This window comes from Ambystoma mexicanum, chromosome 11 (assembly GCF_040938575.1).
Source record: "Ambystoma mexicanum isolate Mex_15411 chromosome 11, UKY_AmexF1_1, whole genome shotgun sequence".
NCBI classification, from domain to species: domain Eukaryota; kingdom Metazoa; phylum Chordata; class Amphibia; order Caudata; family Ambystomatidae; genus Ambystoma; species Ambystoma mexicanum.
This window is the reverse complement of record NC_090934.1, coordinates 1,071,103,363-1,071,124,161: the sequence shown is the minus strand read 5'-3', so window position 1 is coordinate 1,071,124,161 and position 20,799 is coordinate 1,071,103,363. Positions and strand designations below refer to the sequence as shown.

The following is a 20,799-nucleotide window of genomic DNA, read 5'->3' as shown; positions in this document are numbered from 1 at the left end:
TTTTTAAGCCGCCCCACTTGAACTTGTTGATCAAACAATGATTTAAGTGCCTGCAGGATTAAGGAATAAAGTGCATACGCTCAGACTCAGTCTTATTTTGCAGAGCGCACATTAATTTAATGTTTTCATTGATGTTTTGTTACATTTACATAATTCGGAGGAACCTGTTCTGATTATTTGTTTTTCTTCGCAGGAGAATTAAACAGCACTTTGACAACATTAACTTCAGCTGCGAATAACACTGTCCGGACGGCAATCTTGCTGCAGTCATTTGAGGGCCAGCGGAGTGGCGTACAAGCAGCGTGAACACCTTGGAACTTTGCGTGGGCCGTACTTAACCAGTACTGGCGAAGTGCAGAGGTAAACGGGCATCCAGTATCCCTCTGTATTGGATTATCGCCGCCTAGTAATTCAAAATGACGAAGGCATCCTCATTGCGTGGATTACCAGTGATGGCGGCCATTTTATTTTCAGTGGCTTCTGTGTCTGCTTTCACACCCCTGCCAGCGACGACTTCCACGGCAGGTCCCCAGGAAACGACTGGAACCACAACAACAGACACCGTCTCTACGACCCAAAACAACAACCCTTGGAACAAGATCAGACTGCCCAAAACACTTGTCCCACAACATTATAATGTGGAATTGCAGCCCTATTTGGAAAAAGACTCCCAGGGTCTGTACAGTTTCAAGGGCAAAAGCACAGTGTTCTTCAAGGCCGCCAATGCAACTAACCTGATCCTGATTCACAGCAACAAGCTGAACTACACCACGCAGGGAGGGTTTCACGTGTCCCTAACTGTCACGGATGGCTCCGCTGCTCCGGCCATCAGTAGAACATGGCTAGAGATACCCACTCAGTACTTGGTGGTGGAACTGGCGAGTGATCTAGAAGCTGGTAACACGTATGCTCTAGAAAGTGAGTTCACGGGGGAGCTGGCAGATGACCTGGCCGGGCTCTACAGAAGTGAATACAAGGAAGGCAACGTAACAAGGTAAGCCTTTCCGTGGGGATTGACTGCATGGGTCAACGAGCAAAGAATGGGGGAACTGGAATCGACTAATGGCTTGCATGAAGTGCAATATGTTTGTTTGTATAGTGCGCAAAACCCTGAGGTATCTAGGCGATGAAGCGTTACAGAAAGGAAGCATGTTGATCAAAACAAACGGGCACGTGCTTTGTATTTTAATCCTGTGTTTTGCCTTCACAGGGAATGAAATGACGAGTGTGTGAAATCTGACCAGACAGCAGTGGCTCTGGAGATGTTATATATAACATAATAGCATTGGCCAGTGCTCTCAAATCCAAGTTCTTCCTATAGAGGCCACACTTAATATAAGGAAACTAATGTTGCCTTTGAAGGGACTAGTGATGTATTGTCATTGGCTCCATATAGCCCTCTGTCTAATATCACATGCAAACACTCACTGCATAAGGGACGCAACAGTGAATGCACTCACATGCAACAGATGCATTGCTCAGTTTAAAGCTTATTCCTTTGCTGCACACACTACTCATGGTTTCTGCTCCTGGGCTAATCTTGTATCTCCTGCAACGTAGCTTGTGTCGTTAGTAGAGTGTATCTCGTCACTCACCGAAAACAGTGAAATTGAGACAGGTTTTGCCATATGGACAGGAAATGGGGAGCTAATCCGAAATGCATCAAATGTATATTTGTGTCATACATACTCATTGCGGATATCCTGAAGACCTGCGTTTACCTTACTATTCAGATAGTGAATAATTGAGGCTTAATCCATAGTGAACAATTTAGCCCTACATCCAACCTAAAAGATCAAACAACACACCCTCAAACCTGTTGGAAATATGTGGTTGTTATTGACCTACATAGAGGTTATAGAATGTATCTCTTAAGCCTTTATGCATACAAGCATAGTATGACCAATATATTACAATCTAATATTAACTGCTGTGCCTCCATTATTCTGTTTTCTTTTTGCATGGCAAGGCAGTAAAGTTACACGACATATATTACCGGTATAGCAAATATCTGATAAGCATTAATATCAAAGCCATGCCCCTAATTTGTGTAAAGTGCATGCAAGACTACAAAAACAAACAACATATTTTTTTAACAGACTCCATATCTGTGCTGCTATTAACTATGAAATGCACCCGAGATCCGTACATATCTTTTGACTCTTTTACGCATATTGTTCTGTCCATAAAGTGTTGTGTTGACTGATCTTTAATTGAAGTGGTAACAGCAGGTTAGTGACACTCTTTCCAATATATTGCAATTCATTGATGAGTTAGGATTCTGGTACTAGGTCTGGCCTTGGTCCTACGAAGGAGATATTTATTCATAAACTGGGCCTTTGTCCAACCAGACATACTAGTGAACTCATCAGTTACTAACCAAACCAAGAATGGTATGCAAGAATGCAACGATTTCTGCCCAATATTGATAAAGCGCAGGGCAGGCTGCAACCAAAAGGACGAAGCCCAACTCCATTCTAGGACATCTAGTACATGGTTTCCGATGTCTACACCAGTATTAATGCTGCCTGTACTGGTATCTATTACTTTTCGAGACAAACACAAACTTACTGCCTGTGTCTTGGGCCCTCTGATCCACAATAGCAATGTCAATTTTGATAAGCTCTGTTAATACGGATGGCATTTTAATAACCGTATTGCAGTAATTGTTGAAATCCTGCCTCTGCCGAAGACTACATTCAATCCATATCCCTTGTCAATAAATGGTTTACTCTGGATCTTCTGGCTTTAAAAACAGCTTTCAGAAATCAAGAACGCAAATGGAGAAGAAATTCTAACAGCGTCAATAATATGACTGTTATCAGCGAGAGCGGGATATAACACCGATATCATTAAGGCTTAAAAGCGTTACTATGCTCAGCCCTTAGAATTTGTAGCCTCTTTGTCCACGGAACCTTTTAGTTATCATGCCTTCTCCTGTAAATGATTCTTCTTCATGGCCAGATAAAGTACAAACATTTTTACGGATTAAGTATTACAGATTAGAGATCGTATTAGGATTTCTCTATCCTCTTTGAGCACCAATACTGACCCATTGACATCTATGTCTTGCGTAACTCTGGCATTATGCTCTACATCTTCAACTGACCCTCTGCTGGTCGATTTTCAACCTATGCCAAGGAGGTCTGCATTATTCTTGCTTCCCAAGCGACCCATGTCCAGCCTGGGTATTTAAGAAATAGGCAGACCTCTGGGGTCCTTTTTCAGTACTATCATTTCTACTATCAATACTAAAGTGAAGGGGTGGTCCCAGATCCTCTCCGACATGCCCGGGCCATGCCTCTATTGAAAATAAAACTATTTTGTACTCCTTTGAGTTTGTCAGCTATCGTCCAATCACAAATAGCCCAAACCTACTGAAGATTTAAGACAAAACAACCTCCCTCCAATTACAGGCCATTTAGAGTCACATCACTTCCTTAGTGACTGCCAATCTGGCATTTGTCCAGGATGGGGCAGAGAATCAGCTCTCTGGGACATGAAGGATTCACTATTAGAAATGATGGTCTCTGGCCAGATTGGCCTAGTGATGTTGCTTCCCACATCGGCAGCATTTGAATCCATTGATCATTCTCTCTTGTGCCAGTGCTACAGAGGGGTCGCTAGAGCTTCAGACTCCTCAGCCAACTGGCTTTCCTCGCTTCGGAACAGTTGTACTTCTGGCATCGAATTTGTCTCCTGTGTATCTAATACTGAATGCGTCGAATAGGGGGTTCCACAAGGATCATGCTTATCACCAATCCTCTTTAACATCTACTTGAAGTCCCAGCACAACCGTCTGGTAAAATTAGGTGCTGTCTTTTAGGAACAATGCTGACAACACCCTGATACATTTTTGTCTGGATGGTGACTTCCATCACAATGTTAGCCAGATTCAATCATTCGACAGCTGCATCCAGCTGTGGATGATGCAAAACTGTCTGGGGCTTCGTCAAAATTACACAGAAATTCTGCTTGTCTCTCCCCCATCGCCCTTTTGAAATCTCTTCACAGTTATTCAGACTTCACATTGGGTAAATACTCCATAAAAGTGCGACTCAGGTTAAATCACTGGCCATGCTCTTTGACTCTCAATGGTGCCCCAGATTATCCAGGTCCTAAGGAACCCCAATTGTAAGGTTATGCTCTTCGGCATCTCAGGCGTATCCCTCTGAAGGGTGCTGCTCTTTTATGATCAGCATAGTGTAGTGGGATCCAGATATCTCAGCCGTAACCCTCTGTACAGAAGGATATCAGCGGTCACAATCTCTCAGCTTCAGGATACTATGGACAGGGCTTTTACTAAGAGACCTTTATTCTCTCCTATATTCCTTGTGTCCGTAGGCTTCATTGGCCGTCTTTGAGGAGTAGAATGCCATTTAACTGACTTTCTCTGGCGCACAAGACTCCATTTGGCTCGGCTCCTTACCCAGCGCTACAGATGTAGAGATGGTCCTCGTCCTTTTAGCTTTAACGTTCCTCTACACGCGTTACTTTGGTCATTCATCGATTTACTCTCTCCGGGGCCTTTAGCAGATCCAGAATGGTACCGTTCGCCAGGGTTTGGAACCGCTTACCCGAAGAGTTGCGTAGGACGGACGATCTATGTTTGTTTTGTAGCAATTGGAAACACATCTGTTTTAGTCTCTTGTTCTGTTGACTGTCTTCTTATCTTGTTGGGTCGAGCACTTACCACAATCACAATAACAATGAATTCAGGTTAGCAGTAGAGCATAACTTTGCAAATACACAATAACGGTGGGCTATGTTTGCAGTTTGAAGCCGGGTTCTGCAAGCAGCAGCATCGGGCACCTTGCTTGGAAAGGCAGCCACACGCCTCCCCAGGTTTATACTCTCCAGAAACCTCTGATCCAATCTCCTGCTGCTACCATGACCTGCTATGACACTGTTGAATAAGACATGCACACAAGCCCCCGTCTCAATGCAATGTTCTATCTGTATCATGGAGAGAAAACCTCTAATATGCATGAGAGGGAAGGCCATGAGGGAGGTCATATGGTAACTGCCAATCCTTAAATTCCGACACCATAGTGCCATGATAGAATTGCCCCTCTATTGCAATCCCAATTGCTAACCACTACAGATCGGCCTGAGCCAAAGAAGATGTAGCTTATTTACCGCATGACATAGTGTTCTTATGCAATTTAAGTGGCTAAATAGAATTGACAGTATTGTACCAATTATTTGAAAATGTTGTAGTATAGCGAGCAGAGGGTTCAGCAATTGATATTGTTGAAAACATACATGTCCTCTGTAGTGACCATTCATTAAAATGGCACGAATACAGTCTGTACTATAATAAAAACGGTTCTATGTGTTGTTATCGCATTTTAAAAAACAAACACAAAAAGGACTGTTTTTTCTGGCCTTTTTTTGTGTCGGCGTTAAAATGAGGCAATATTACTTTCTATGTCCTCCCCACACACTTCATCCACCCTTGACAATGTGATCCCCATCCCACCCACATCCTCTCCCGCAGGTCGTATTCTTAATCGGGGTTTTAACCCCCGGACCATCCCTTTCCTCACCCACCGCCCCTTCCCAGCACAACACACACGCTCCACTCACCACACACACACACACACACACGCTCTTTGCAGTCATAGGGCCTCATTCCAACCATGTTGGTATCCTGGTGGTAGAGCCGCCACGATACCGGCAAAGGCTGTTATCGTTTCCGGCACCCAGTCCGGCGGCAATGCCGCTGGATTACAAGTGCCAGCGGAGCAGTGTTGATCCCCATTCATGGAGTCCATAGGACTCCATGAGGGGATTTGCTGTTGTTACCGGCACCGATAATGCCGGTGGCGGTAACAAGTGCTTTTGGACCAGCAGCGCACCTGGGTTACCTCCAGCTTTTAGATGGCGGTAAGCCAAGGTGCCCCACCGGCAAAACCGTAGTCGGATACCAGCACTTTTTTACTGGACCGCCCGAATTGGAATGAGCCCCATAGAGTGGTCTTTCTAAATCAAGCTTTGTTCGTTTCGTTTTTTTAAATAAAAAGGTCTTTTGACCTAGAACGATTAAAACATATTAAAGGAGATTGTTCTGTGCTGCACTTTTATTTGATCCAGTATCGTCCAGAAGCAGGAACACTGCACCATACTCAGGGCGAAGTATCATATGCACCTTTCCAAGATTAGACTGCCCTACAAGAGGTTCCCAATCACAGAGTATATAGACAGATTTTAGTTGGGATTGTGTTAAATATAGCGGAAGGTCTATAAGAATACAGCGAATTCTAGGTAAACCCATTATCTTACATTTTCCTATCTTGTCCATCAATGATAATGGCAGACAAGTCCAACTTTTGTCTTCATACATTAGTGGCTGAGTTAGAAAACAACCCAACTCCTTTATATAAGACTGAATCCTATTCATTGCATATGAAATCTGAAATGGCCCAGCGCATCCCTTTAACTCCTGTTAAAGACCATTATGCTGCAATCATTAAGTGAACTGTTGCCCATGAACTGTCTGTCTCACTTGACCCAATCAAACACTTGTCTGCATTCAGGACCTTTAGGGCCAGTTGGCATTGTGTGAATTGAGCAGAACAGCCTCAACTGCACAATGCAGAATAGAATCAGTGGATATAACATGTGTTATCTCACCCTTGGGAAATATCTATGCCAACCTTCCTAGCTAAGGGAAACTTTATTGCCAGCATCAATGAGCACACCTTTCTGCCTGCATTAATTAAAGAGATAGGTAGACATGATAACCAGAGAAGACATTGCTTTTTCTTTGGTGGAAAAATCGTTTTGAAGGAGTTTTCCCAATAATTTGTTTTTTATTTCACTGTAGGATTAACTTAATCATCAAAATAAATTGTGTAGCCTATTTCTCATGAAATGTCCTGTATATCTCGCAGGAAAGTTAAAAAAAAAAAGTAGGAGCCAGTCTGCATGTTTCCACATGCCCCAGTAGTCTTAATGAAGTGCTTTGAAGCACTTCACTTGTGTATAAGTGCTTTAAAAATAAACAATTACAATTACAATAGATTGTCCCCAAACTTAAAACTTCAGGAAATCGACAAGAATATCCCTTAGGTTCTAACATGTATGACTGCAGAAACTTGATGTGATGTGCTATGCATATCTTACACTAGATTTAGTCACTTTTGAGAATCTAGAAAATATTTCTCAGTTAACTTTACCACACAGTCAGTTAATGCAGTGGTAGCCAGGATCTGTTTTTCATTTCTAATGGCTTTGTTAGTAGCATGAGCTTGAGAGACTGACCATTTTCAGTATTTCCTGTGCTCAATTTTTCATTCTTTACCGAGGTCTTCAGTTTACCAAGCCTTTGATAATGCTAGCTTTATACCTCTCAAGTATGCTCCATGGGTTGATCAATTTCAGTAAAAGAGGTATTGAGGTTGATGAACTAAAATGTTGTGAGTAATTGGTTCTTTTTACTCAAAGGAAGTGACAGGTGGCTGTCTGTGCAATGCAATGTAATGCAAAGTGGTTTTGTTTTGCACTTTCTGGCATTTTAGCAGCATTTCGTGCATGGTTCTAGAATAAAGCTGGGGTTCAGTGGGGAGAGATGTAAACGCCTGTATGAAACCAGAGGAGATTATGGGAGCAGGCCCTGAGTTCTATTTGTCAACATGATTCTAGTTGAAATGTCTCAGTGAACACTTGAGTTAATGTTTATGTGAGATCAATTACTTCCCAGTGCTCGGCTACCGAAATAGCCACTGTTCTGGGAGCCGGAGGGCTGGGATTTATGCTAGGTGTTTTGGACTGTGAAGCGAGAACTTTCTATGGCTCTGAGGTGCGTAATCTGGTGTGGGGCTACAAACGAACATAAGGCTTCAGTGCGCATGGTGTTTGGATATGCAGTGTAAATGCAGCAAGAGATTAAAAGGTAAGTAGGCTAGTTGGGGGCAGCAGGCTTTGTTTGTGGGGCTCTTGAAGAGTCCTGGGTTAATGGTTGATGGACTAGATCAGCCCGGTTGACAGAAAAACCCCAGTCCTTTATTGGTAGTATTTAATAAGAACAGCTAGGTGCTTGCTGTCCTTGGTTCCACTTTTATGATGATTGTTGGTTTGTGGTATTTTGGTACGGTCTTGTGGATTCCCATTTCTGTAGTTGATGTGCTAATCTGACTAGTAATGTAAGATTCAGCAGGAGTGAAAAGGTTATGTGAGTTGGAAAAGATGGCTTACGTTCCTGTGTTTGATGTGGAGAGCGGATTGCAACTTTATTTGGGTTACCATTCTTCTGGCCCATTTTGGTCTTTGGATAAAGGGGGCTGTGGTGATAAACGACAGACTCATCACGGTTGAATGATATGATATGATAGGTTATTTATAACGCGCTTAATACCAATACCCAGAGGTTACTAAGCGCAGACTCGGGATTCGAACCTGTGTTGCTGTGTGTCGTCTTGCTTCTAAAGGGAGCACGCTGCCGCTGAGCTATCCTCCCGGGACTGGAATGGTTCTACAAGTTTATTTCGTGAAATGGACCCCAACACAAGTCTGTGCGCTGGGATAAATATCAATAGAAAACACCTGATGCATATGACTGTGCGCAAGGGCATTCCAAAATGGAACGCAGGATGCCATCGCGCGCACACTTACAAAATATGCATTAACCATGCATAGATATGATATATGCTTCCTTCTATATTATGCAGGTACAAAATGTTAAGGTAAAAAAACAAAAAAGCACTCTACCACAATAGCAGAAACCGGAAAGAAGATTATGCATAAGGTTTTTATAAACAGTACAACAATAAAAAGTAGACTGCTAAGAGACCTGCACACTTGCCATTACATAATCATTGAGCCTCATTACAAGTTTGGCAGTAGTCTTGCCGTTAAAACCGCCAGGCTGCTGCCAAACTTGCACATTTTTCTGGCGCTTGGCAATGGAGGATTACAGGGCTATTACAACCCTGGCGGACCCTGTTGCCCCCCCATTGCCAGGCGCCGGAATGCATTACTCCTCATTCCCATTGGGGTTCAATGGGAATGGGGAGGCCGGATGCACCGGCACTATTCGTGACTGGTGTTCTTGCATTCAACATGCTCTGCTCGCGGGTGCCGGTACGGCCGCCAGGTCAGATATGGCGGGCACAAAGGCACCCGCAAGCAGAACTCGTAGTTTGCCAGTACTGTAACAACGGTACCGGCAAGCTTACCAGTACCGGTGTTCTAGCAAACTTGTAATTAGGCCCATTGAGTCTCAATGGTAGTTTTCTTGTTCGATCTCCTATGGATCTCATCACCTCGCTCTCCTCCATATCTGCCTCCATCTCTAAAAAACATTGCCTCCTCTCACTACCTCAGGTGTATGCATACCCTCATTCATTGAACAATTTCCATCACCCCCACCAGGACCTTGATACCACTCCACCCGATCATCCATCCCAACAGGTTTATCACTCTCTTGCTCTTCCAATACTATGTTATCCTGACCCCGAAACATGGCAACCCTGTCCATACTCCAACGCCTACCATCACTCGTTACCACATGTTTTGTTCCAACTCTCAACACTTTTATGGGGTCATACTAACACGAACACCCTTTCGGTACCCTGAAAGGTTTTTTGATGCGTACCACATCCCCAACCCACAATATGCCTGTTCTGGCAGGCCAGAACTCACTCACATTCCTGTCGTCTTTGCTTAACCACTGGAGACACATCTGAGAACACAGCTTCCGACCCCTCCATTTCTGAAAAGGAGGAAATCCTGTAAGAACGTAAGGCGTGTCGCAATATTACTTCCAGATTTCCTGCATACAACACCTCCACTCCATCCCATTTGCAAAACACCAACTGGATAGTCTCATCAATAATTTTGTTCACACGTTCAACAAATCCATTAGCCTTTGGACTGTATAGTGCGTGCAATGATTTTCTATACAGTTAACTTGCATTTATTTGCTCATTTCAGAAGAACCAATTGCACCCCAAAATCCAAATTAATCTTTGGGTATGTTTCTTTTGAAAACAGTGTCTCCATGCAATCAATGACAGACTTAGTGGAGATGGTTGGCCCAAATTCCACCTCAAACCACCTTGATGCATAATGCACAATAACAATGGCAAATCTATACTCCAGTCCCAAAATATTAATTGGGCCCATAAAAAATTGCCACTTTTTCCTATGCCTGTTTGGGTATCTCTACATTACCTGTCTCCACTTTTTGGATCTTAAGAGATTTATCCCTGGCACTACATTGTATGCAGCACCTCATCTCTACCTCGACCATACTGTCCATTCCAGGCCACGAAAACTTCACTCTCAGTCTTCTTTTGGTCAAACCTTTCCTCAAATGGCCAGCATGAGCCTCTTGTCAAACCCCATTGAGAACTAGTCAATTGTTACCTTACTTTATTAAAAGGGGAACTAACTTCCTCACCTGAACGCCACCCACATTCAGTTCTGGTAATATCTCCCTTCAACTCTGCATCATCCTCAACTCCCTCCCTCCATCCACAATTCTTTTTAAAATGCAGCATTCGCTGTATTCCTAAAGTGGGCTACCCATTCATCACTAATACCATCTCCACCAGTCACCTCCTCCTTCAGGGACCTCGACAAACAATCTACAGCAGGGTTGCATCGCCTCGGCACAAACTGCACCACAAAGTTAAAACCCTGCAGGGCTGACAACAATCTTGCAATTCTTGGGATTGTTAAACCAGACCTACTTCTAGTGGTAAACAAATGAGCTAATGGCTTGTGAACACTCCTTATGGTATAAGGAATTCCCAACACTTATGTTTTAAAGTTGCCTGATGCCCAAAAATAAGCTAAGCTGTCCCTCTCAATAGTGGAATACCTTGACTCTGTGGGGGATCATGCCCATGAGGCGAATGCCACAGGTACCTCAACTCCTTGTTTGCACTGAGATAATACTGCACCTATACCTGTAGAACATGGATCCATATTTATAGTTGTTAATGAGATGGATCAAACTTATGTAAAATAGCATTAGCCAGCTCCTCTTTTAACTTCCTGAAAATCTCCTCTTCCCTCCTACCCCACACAAACTCCTTCCCCCTCCAACAAATCTCTTAACACCACACAGTTCGAAGAACAATTCTCCACAAATTTGACCTTAACTCATCCCTATTCGAAGGGGACTTGATTTGCAAATTAGCATCCACCATTTCCGGGCGTGTCTCTACACCCCTGTTCGACAGCCTATGGCCAAACAATGTTACCTGGCAAACTTTAAACTGCCATTTCTCTTTCTTTATGGTCAAACTGTTACGCTCACCTGGTATCCACAGGGACGCCACCCAGCTGGGTTACTCGCTGGTATGCTTCTCAGCTTTGCCCTGATGTGGTCTGCGTGGAAGGTTCTGCCTGAAAATACAGGAGGACTGTGTTGAAGACTGACCGACTGGGGTCAGTATCCTCCCTCCACCCCCGTATGATTTCAGTCTCTCTGGCGCCCTCTCCTCACCTTGTGATTGAATTAGGCGTGCTCTCCGTCCTGCTTTCTTTGCAGGGGCGCATTGTCTTTCATGGGTGAGTGTGGTCCAGTTACTTCACTGACACCGTCCCGTTTGATATTGTTCAGGTAGGTCGTATTGCTGTTCTTTAGTTTTGTTGCTATCCTGTATGCCTTTCTTTGTTTAAAATGTCTCTTTTTTCTCCCTTAGGTATGCAGGGCTTCAGCGCGGCGAACTGGCTTGGTTGAGCCCCGCTGGTAAATGATGGCGCATTAAGAGCGCAATGATGCGGTAAGTAAGCGCTATGCGCAGCACTGCAAAGTCTTGCCTTTGCTAACCTGTTTTCCTTCCTTGCAGGTCGCGATGATCTTCAGCGCGAGTGGAATGTCCGGAGTGGTGCCAGCCGAGATGCGACCAGCCAGGTAAGCCTTTTGAGCAGTTCGTAATTTGTAAATGTCTCTACTGCTTTCTTTAATGTTGCCTCTATCTTCCTCTTTCTGGTCGTTTTGTCCGGGAGGCGTGCAGATTCGAGGAAGCTGTTCTCAGTAGCTGTGAATGTTTAAAGATGAAGACTGCAGGTAAGATTCTGCTGCTAATGATGTTCCTTTTGTTTCCTTGCAGGTTCTGCTTCTCCGAGGTTCAAGGGAATAGCTGGACACGGTGAGGGTCACGTTGCAAGCTGCAAAGTAACGCTAAGCGTGTTGTCTTGCTCGGGTGTGGTTTAAAAAACACCAACAACATAGTCCAGGTAAAGTAGTCCCTAGGCTACCACACCCGAAACACCAGACCGCATAGCTTGGTTCTTATGAACCAAGCTATGTGGATGCCTCCATGTTGGCTGACAATACAATAAAGTAGTTCCCAAGCACATTGTTTTTTCATGGTGTATGAGCCTGGCGCCATAGGCGCCAGGACTGGCCCCATGAGGGCTTTTGAAGAGGATGCCAGGCTCTAGAGGCTCGAGTCCTGACTCCACTTGGCCAATGGGTTTGCCAGAGGGGGTTTTGGGCGAGGGTCGTGACACAAACCCGCTGTCTCAAGGCTCCTCAGAACCTCCCTCACTCTAGTATCGTGTTCCAACATGCTCTTTGCCCCCACCAAAACATTGTCCTGGAAACATCGGACCACGAGTATGCCCTCTGCATGATCTTTTAAAAACCTGAAGCTGCAGTAGCCAACCCAAATGGTAATCTCTTACACTGTAATGCTTCCATTGGTGTAATAAATGCAGTGAGCGCCCTGGACGACTCACAAAGGTCCACCTATGGTAGGCAGAAGATAGATCAAGAGAGGAGTACCATTCAGCCTCCTCCATGGTGGAAGACGTTTCTCCAACTTTAGGTAAAGGGTATCTGTTTACTAGAATATTTTTGTTTAAATCTCGCAGATCAACTCATAACCGGATCCTTCCATCCGAACGTTGCCTCACGACTATAGGAGATAGCCACGCATTACTTTCTATGTTTCTAATGACCATATGTTCACACAGATTTCGCAACTCCATCCTTACATTCTCCCTCACACTCAACGGAAGATTCCTCACTTTATGCACGCTAGGACTTGCATTCTCCAACAATTGAATTCTATGCGTGTAACCCTTAACCCCCCAATACCTTTGCGGAAAGCTCTACTGAACCTCCTACCAACCTCATCACAAAACGTCTTGGACACATCATTCCCAACCATGCTCACTTGCAACTCCTTTCCAAGTTGTAATTCCAAGACCAGCTTTCGCTGATGGGTTCAACCCAACAGGCAATCACCCTTGGCAGCCCTTAAACTTTGGCGTGAATGTGTTTGCAATGTCGCACCACACAAAACCACGTATATTTATCTTCCACTGACCAATATGCTTTGGGCTGAATGTCAGTGTTATGCAATGTGTGTGTTTTGTCACCCCAAATCTCTCTATATTTTAACTCTGAAATGATTGTATATGGCGAACCAGAATCTGTCCAGACTTTAATAACATTCCCTGCCACCACAATATCCACCTGAGGGGGAATGTATTCCCCATCTTCAACATCACCACCATCCCTACAATGTGAACTACTTTGTTTGACAAATCTTGTTTCTCTTCAACAAAACACTTTATTCCCATTTCCACCACAGTAGTACCGGACTTGATTTTGCAAAATCTAGCAAAAGGACCCACTGTGCTAGATTTTCTGCATCTCCCCCTCATTGCCGGACACTCACTAGGATTGATTCCATGTTTTTCAAATCCGCACAGAGGACAATGCCCCTTGCGCACACCTTGCTGGGAAGGTGTATTATACCGCCCAGGCTTGGTGGTCTTCTTCATGGCACACACCTTGGAATACTCAGCAGACCCCTCCCCCTCTTCACCTCTACCGTTCACCACCTGAACACTTTCCTTACCATCTTTTGCATTTATCTATTTCAAACATTTACTGGTTAACTCCAAACCCTTCGCAATAGATAAAGCATCCTGTAAAGGAGGGTTTGTAGCCTGCCACAACCTTCCCTGTATTTTAGAGTTAGATGTGTGCATCGTTAACTGATCCCTAATGTATCAATTCTCCCTCCTCGTGAATTCGCAAGATGCTAATAACACCTTTTAAATCAGCAACACAATTATCCACAGTCTCACCAACCCCCTGCTTCCTAGAGAAAAATGTGTATCTTTCAAATACCACATTTACTTGTTTTCCATATTGCGTCTCCAATGTTCTCATGGCTTTGCCATATAAACCATACCCATCCCCCTCTCCTCCTTCTTCGCCATCAGTACTTTCGACATCTGGTCATTTTTTTGATCACGCTCACAACCTCAGCTTCCCCACAAAACATAAGAGTAGAACAGTTCCTCTCATCGGAAAACCTTTCAAAACCAGATGCTGCAAAGTAGAACTCAAAAAGTTCTTTCCAATACCCCCATGGAATGGGAGGTTCCCCCTTGGGTTGCCAAAACATTTGGGGGGTGGATCCAAATTCTGCATATTGATGACAGTGAAGATTTAATACCAGAACAATTTTAGTCAATTATATTGTCCCTCAAGCTTAACCACAATTTATGTTGTCCCTGCAAGAGCGACCGCCCACTGCACAGAAACCTGAAAGTGTCTCAAAGTTCTCAAAATGTCAAAAACAAAAAGTTGATCCAAAGTTGTGCTTCTTCTAGCCTGGAGATGGCACTGTTTCCTCAAAAATGTGTATAATGAAGAATATGACGCCGGCTCTCCGGGAATGCAGCACCCATCCAAAGAATGGATTTCCCTTTGGTGGATGACTTCTGCAGACTGGAAATGCTGCAACCCCTTGCCAGTGCTCAGCATCTTGACAGCGCCTAGGCACACTCCATGCCTGACTCTCTGTGGCACAGTTGCCCAATGTGCACCAACCAACAATGACTCGTCTCCCTCACTGCCCCGACCCGAACACTGGTGAGTGGCAGCAAATTATGTAAATGGGGAGTGAGGGAGGGTTCGCGCCACCTACAATCAGGATATTGTTAGGACTGATTTTCTATACTCTGGCCTGATGGACAGATGTATCGAAGGTCAATCTATATTGTGACTGGAACAACTCTGGGAAGCTTTAGCCAAACCAGTTTAGGTAGCAGTGACAGGCGGTCTAGGCTAAGTTCTTCAGAGGTGGTGAGCTTGTAAGGGGTCCACAATGATGTCATACAATGGGAGTCACAGATTACACTTAGACAGGATGTATACAAATACTGTTATTTATTTATGGCCAAAACACACTATAGAAAAATGACTACTAGCAGGTAGTCTTATCACACAACACTATGAAACTAAATACATGTTATGTTATGTTATGTTATTTTGCATGTATATGGCGCCTTATGTACCATTGGTATGATCTCAAGGCGCTGGTAGGTTGAACGCCCTCGGGAACCGAATTTCAAGTCAGTAGAGAGAGAGAGTCATAAAGTGCGTGTGAGCACCGGATATGTGGCAGCAGGTGTGGCATCCGTGTGATAGCTGCTTCTTAGCAGTAGGTGTGGTGGTTGGGAGATCAGGAGTATGTGTTCGTTCTGACAGGTTGTTATCCAGACCGATACTGGCTGCGTTAGGCCTGAGGAGAACGCCTAGGCTGGAGGGTGTGTAACCAGCTGTGTTTAGTTAGGATGATGGGGAGAATGAGACAAGTGATGATATGAGAACAGCCATACTGAATGGTGTCATAGCACCGCTGTGTTCTAGTTGAGTGGTGGTGTAAGGAAGCGAGTAAGCGTGGAGATGAGATATGGTGGTTTACCTTAGGTGCTTGAGATTGAGCACACTCCAATAGTTCCATGCATTCCAACCGTTCAATATACACTGACCGTTCCATGCATTCCGACCGTTATACCCACTTCCCCGTTTCGTCCACACACATCATTCGTTTCATCCACTCCACCCCTTCCACCCCCATACTTCACCCGTTCCATCCACATACTTCACCCGTTCCATCCACACACTTCACCCGTTCCATCCACCCATTTCCTTGGTTCATCCTCATATTTCACCCGTCCTTCCACATACTTCACTGGTTCCATCCAACCACTTCATCCATTCCATCCATCCACTTCACCTGTTCCATCCACATACTTCATCCTTTCCATCCACCCACTTCACCCTTTCATCCATCCTCTTCACCCGTTCCATCCATCCACTTCACCCTTTCCATCCACATACTTCACCCGTTCCATCCACATACTTCATCCTTTCCATCCACCCACTTCATCCTTTCCATCCACCAACTTCATCCGGTCCACCCAGTTCACCCATATACCTTTACTTTGTTATAGGGCATAATACACATCAGAAACTCCTGCAAAGGAAATGTTAGACAAGTATTATGCACGTATGGTCCACAGAGATGATCCCTAACAAAAATTGTCCAGCCCTAAATTGTCTGGGGCCTTTTGCCCAATAGTTCAGTTTACAATTCCACAGAAGTTAGGATGCAGGAAAACATGCAGGTAGGTTTCTGGGGTCCAGTGAAGGGTTCTTAGTGTTAGGTTTCAAGTTAGACTAATGTCCAAAAGTAGCCCCAACAATCAGATGTCTTGCGTAAGCACGCAATGGCAAAGCCAATATTATTATAAATAAGGTTTATGTTAAGCCCATTGACTTATAGTGGGAGTATAGGGGTAAGGTAGAAGATCTGTAACTTACCCCCTTACTCCAATTCTTCCCCAAACTTCGCAGGACAAAAGAAGATGGTCTGACGTTGCTTTTCCAGCTGAAAGTCACAGTCCTCGATTCACAGGGGTTGCAGGTTTGAGCTGATCTCCGGTTGTTGTCTTTTACTTTTGCAAGGACTCTCGGTCGATGCATGCAGAAAAACTTGATGTAGCACCCCTCTCAGGACTGGACTCGGGTCAGGTAAGCTATTTCGGAAAGTGGTCATCGCAGCAGGGAGACGCAAAAGGACTCAGCAGCCGCGGTCAGACTTTCTCTCCTATCTCGGGTCCCCTCGATGCTAGCATGCCAACATTTCGCAGGAGGTAGTCTTGTGGGGCCAGCTGAAGATCTCCCATGTTTCAGGCCGAGACTCGGTACGATGACGTCGGCAGCACAGTAACCCAAAAACAAAGCTGGACAGCAGCAGGACGGTTCCAGGGCACTTACAAAGGCTTCCTTTGGCAGGGCACCGAGCAGACGTCGAGAATGGATGTTCCCTCCACTCAGTGGAGTAACTTTGCTGAAAATGTTGGGGGGGACATCATGACAACTGAAAAAAGGGGCGGGTGGAGTGGGCAGACCTTGGCACTGAGGGATAAGACTAAAGTACTACACGGCAAGAGTCCATTGGCGACGCGCTCTGTTATAACTTTCATAAGGCTGATGGGTATCTTTAAAATTAAATTCTAAAGACACAGCAGTTTTCTTAAACTTATGACACCACAGTTGGTCCTTAGAATTCACTGCATTGACAACAGTAAAAAAGCCTGCTCCCCCTCTACCTAAAGAGGGCCTGCGGGCGGAAGGGAGCTGGTGTTTGATTATTGCCACCAGGGCACTGATTCAAACAAGCATATAGACATAATATAAAATGGATGCCTGCAAGAACAGCGCATTTGTGTTGCCTATTCTGATTTCATTTATTACTTGCAACATCTTTTATTTTATTTTTTTAGATGTAGCGACAGTTTACACAAATAGAGTGCATCCCTGATTATTTGCATTTTATTTTATGTATAGAGCAGCAAACGCAAGTGTTTAACAAGTAAAAGAAACTGAACAATTCAATTGGAAGTAAATGAAACAGCCAAATGAGCAAGCAAGCAAATGTGTTTTGAGACGAGAAGGGAAGTGTGGAAAAGAGGAGCGAGAGTGAAGGAGAGGAGTGCATTCCGTTGTTTAAGGGCCAGTAAGGATGAGGAGCAAATGCAAGACATGGAGGAATCGTAAAGAGAGAAAACAGAAGCTTACCCAAGACTGAACCCTGGTTGAAGATGCCATTTTCAGAAATAGTCAGTGTCCAAATGTAGCTTGACGGCGTTCATTTCCCTGAATGAATTGCTGGATAATCTTGTCTAAAGATACCTGATCTAGGCGACTTTGATGCACATGGTAAACAGCAACACTGTTCAAACGGGTCTGTGTCATTGTGGACCGCAGCCATGTTTTTAGGTGACGAAGAGCACTGAAAGTCCTCTCCGCTTCACATGTGCTTACAGGGATGACCATCAGCAGCCTAAGAAATCTTTCCAGCTCACCAAAATCTCGCCGTACATTACTCCTGAGTTGTTGGAACTGGCTCACAGCCTCATTTAAGGAAGAGTATGTGTAATTGTGTGAGAACATTTCCAGTTGCACTTTCAGCAATCCAACATTGATGTCTGGATATGACTCTAAATGTTTAATGCTTTCATCGGTGAGGCCAGCACTGCACTTCACTGCATTGAGAAGTATTTCTTCCAGTTGGGAAAATTCTTGCAATCCTCGTTGACTAAACCGGTGTTGTAGCTGAGAAAGGGCCATATCGATGATTTTGAAATACTCGATTTTGAAGAACTGTTCAGCTGTCTTGGCAGTGTATTGTTCTCCATTACCAGCTAAACTTACTGGTAATCTTCTAGGTCGTGGAGGGGCGATTGGTTCTAAATCCAGTTTTTGAACTATTGCCCCTGCTTGCTGAAAAAACACGAGAAGACGTGACTCATCTCTGAGCCTCGTTAGGTTTTCTTGTATGAGATGAATTTTTTTCAGCATGCCTGGTACGGTGCAATTCCGCTCTTGTAAGCTTTTATTTAGTATTGTGAGTGGTTCCATTAATGATTGTATTAGTGTTAAACTAAGAATAATATTTCCTTTCAGAAAGTGCTCCAGGAGCCCACTTGCCCTTGCAGCTTCTTCTCCAGTACTTTCCTCCATTCCTTGTAGGCTTTGTATGACTAGTTCATACTGTCCTAGGACAGCATCAATTGCAGATTGTCAGACTGTCCACCTGGTACGGCAAAGAGGTTGTAGTTTGTTTATGTTGTTGACTGATACATTTTCCGTGTGGGCAATAGCTGAAAACATTGTTCTGAACTTCAGGGATTCACCAAATAACTTCCCTAGCTCATTTACCCAATTTAGGGCATTTCGTAGCAAGGGGCTCGCGTCACAGCTTTCTTTCACTACTAGGTTCACACAATGTGCACCACAGTGTACAAATAAGGCTAGTGGCTGTTTCTTTTTAATGAAAGCTTGGGCTCCGCGATATGCCCCAGACATGTTAGCAGCGCCATGAAATGCCATACCTTGGAGGAGAGCAAGGGGAAGAGGAAGACGAACAAGCACATCAAAAATTAGGTTGGCAATAGAATCCCCCGTCGTATTTTTGGGCTCATAGAAGCCAATAAACTCTTCATGAGGATTCATTTCAGAGTCCACATAACGAAGACATATGCTTTCTTGTTCCTTTCCTGACCAGTCCTGAGTCCCATCAACAATAATAGAATAATACATTGAGTTGCAGTTAATGTCGGCTATGATGGAACGGATTATTGCATGACTCATTGAACAGATGATTTTATTCTGTATTGCTGGACTGGTGTAGTCTTGCTTCCGCTGTAGCCACATTTTGAACGTTTCATTCCCTTCACAGCTGCTGAACATTTTTAGTAACTCATTGTAATTTCCCTCATCCAGTTGATGAACCCTCAGTGGCAGTCCTTGTCTGATGAGATAGCGCAAAGCGATGACAAGCTTATATAAGCATATCCTTGAAAGTTCTTGTGACTTCCTTGACTGATTTTGCAGAGTAGAATCAATGCTTTGTCCTTGTAGGGCATGTACCATTTTCCAAGATGCATGCTGGCGAGTTTCAGATGACTGGTGAGCTGTAAACTTTTCACGTGCCTTCTTCCAGTGGAAAATCCTACTGAAGAAAATGTTGGCTCACGTCTCTTTGACAAGGCAAGCAAACACATTTTTTCACTTTTTGCACAAGTGAAACACAGCACTGCCTTCAAATCAGGGCTGAAATGCAGCCACTCAAATTCTTTGTACCAGGCACTTTGAAATCGCAGGATTCTTTCACCACTGATTTGTGGAGGTATCTCCTCAGTAGGTGGTTGAAAGGGCTCTTGCAAAGTAAGGATTGATGTCTGGGTTACATGGTCACTCACCTGGAGACTGACACAGTGTACTATTTGGTGTGAAAGAACTTGTTGTAGCGATGTCATCACCAGCACAGTTTGTTGGTTGTGACTGTGATTCAACTTGGGCTTCCGATTCATGCTCATCGTTACACTTAGTATGCATTTCTTCTTCATGAGGAGCACTAATTGAAGACTTTTTTGTACGATCTGCAGGGTTAACGCCCGGTATTTTGAAAAAGGCTTCAATGGTAGGCTGGCCTTCTCTTTGGCGCTTCATCTGCACTCTTTCTGGTTTGGATGGATGTAGTGAATTGCTCTGAAATGTAGATATGTAACATCATTTGTATCGCTAACTAGTCAAATACACCGTTCTATCAAAAACAGACTCGCTCAGCAAGTACATTTTAGGATTATAAATCAGTACACTGTGAGTAGAGGTCTGGGCATCCGCAAGCCAAGAATACATTTAAGGATACACAGAGCAGGTTATGGCTCAGGGCTGTTCTCATCTCACTTAGTTCAGCTTCTGCCTTACCTGTGTCTCCTCTCTCTGCCCTGATCTCTAAGAAGGATGTCCTTGAAAGCGCACAAAGTGGTGCCGGAAGGACTGCTGCAAGCACTTGTTCTGTCCTCCTCACCTAAAGAATATTAAGAAAATAGATGTATGAGCTACTTTAGTGCATGTGATCCAACTGTAGTTCAACACAAATCTTCATTCTGGAGTTGCAGATGGCAGGGGGTACAAGGGCTCTTTTGCTTATTGTTTCTGAAGAATTGTTTCTGAAGAAT

General features: G+C 44.2%; 1 protein-coding gene across 1 annotated transcript in view; it reads left to right on the top strand.

Moving 5' to 3' along the window:
- Nucleotides 1-7,774: 7,774 nt before the first annotated feature.
- LOC138504107 (aminopeptidase N-like) overlaps nucleotides 7,775-20,799 on the top strand; it is a 268,498-nt gene continuing 255,473 nt past the window's right edge. Inside the window, exon 1 of the mRNA XM_069624318.1 lies at nucleotides 7,775-7,897. Within this exon, the coding sequence (XP_069480419.1) occupies nucleotides 7,878-7,897 (20 nt within the window). The 5' untranslated portion in view covers nucleotides 7,775-7,877. The remainder of the gene's footprint in view (nucleotides 7,898-20,799) is intronic.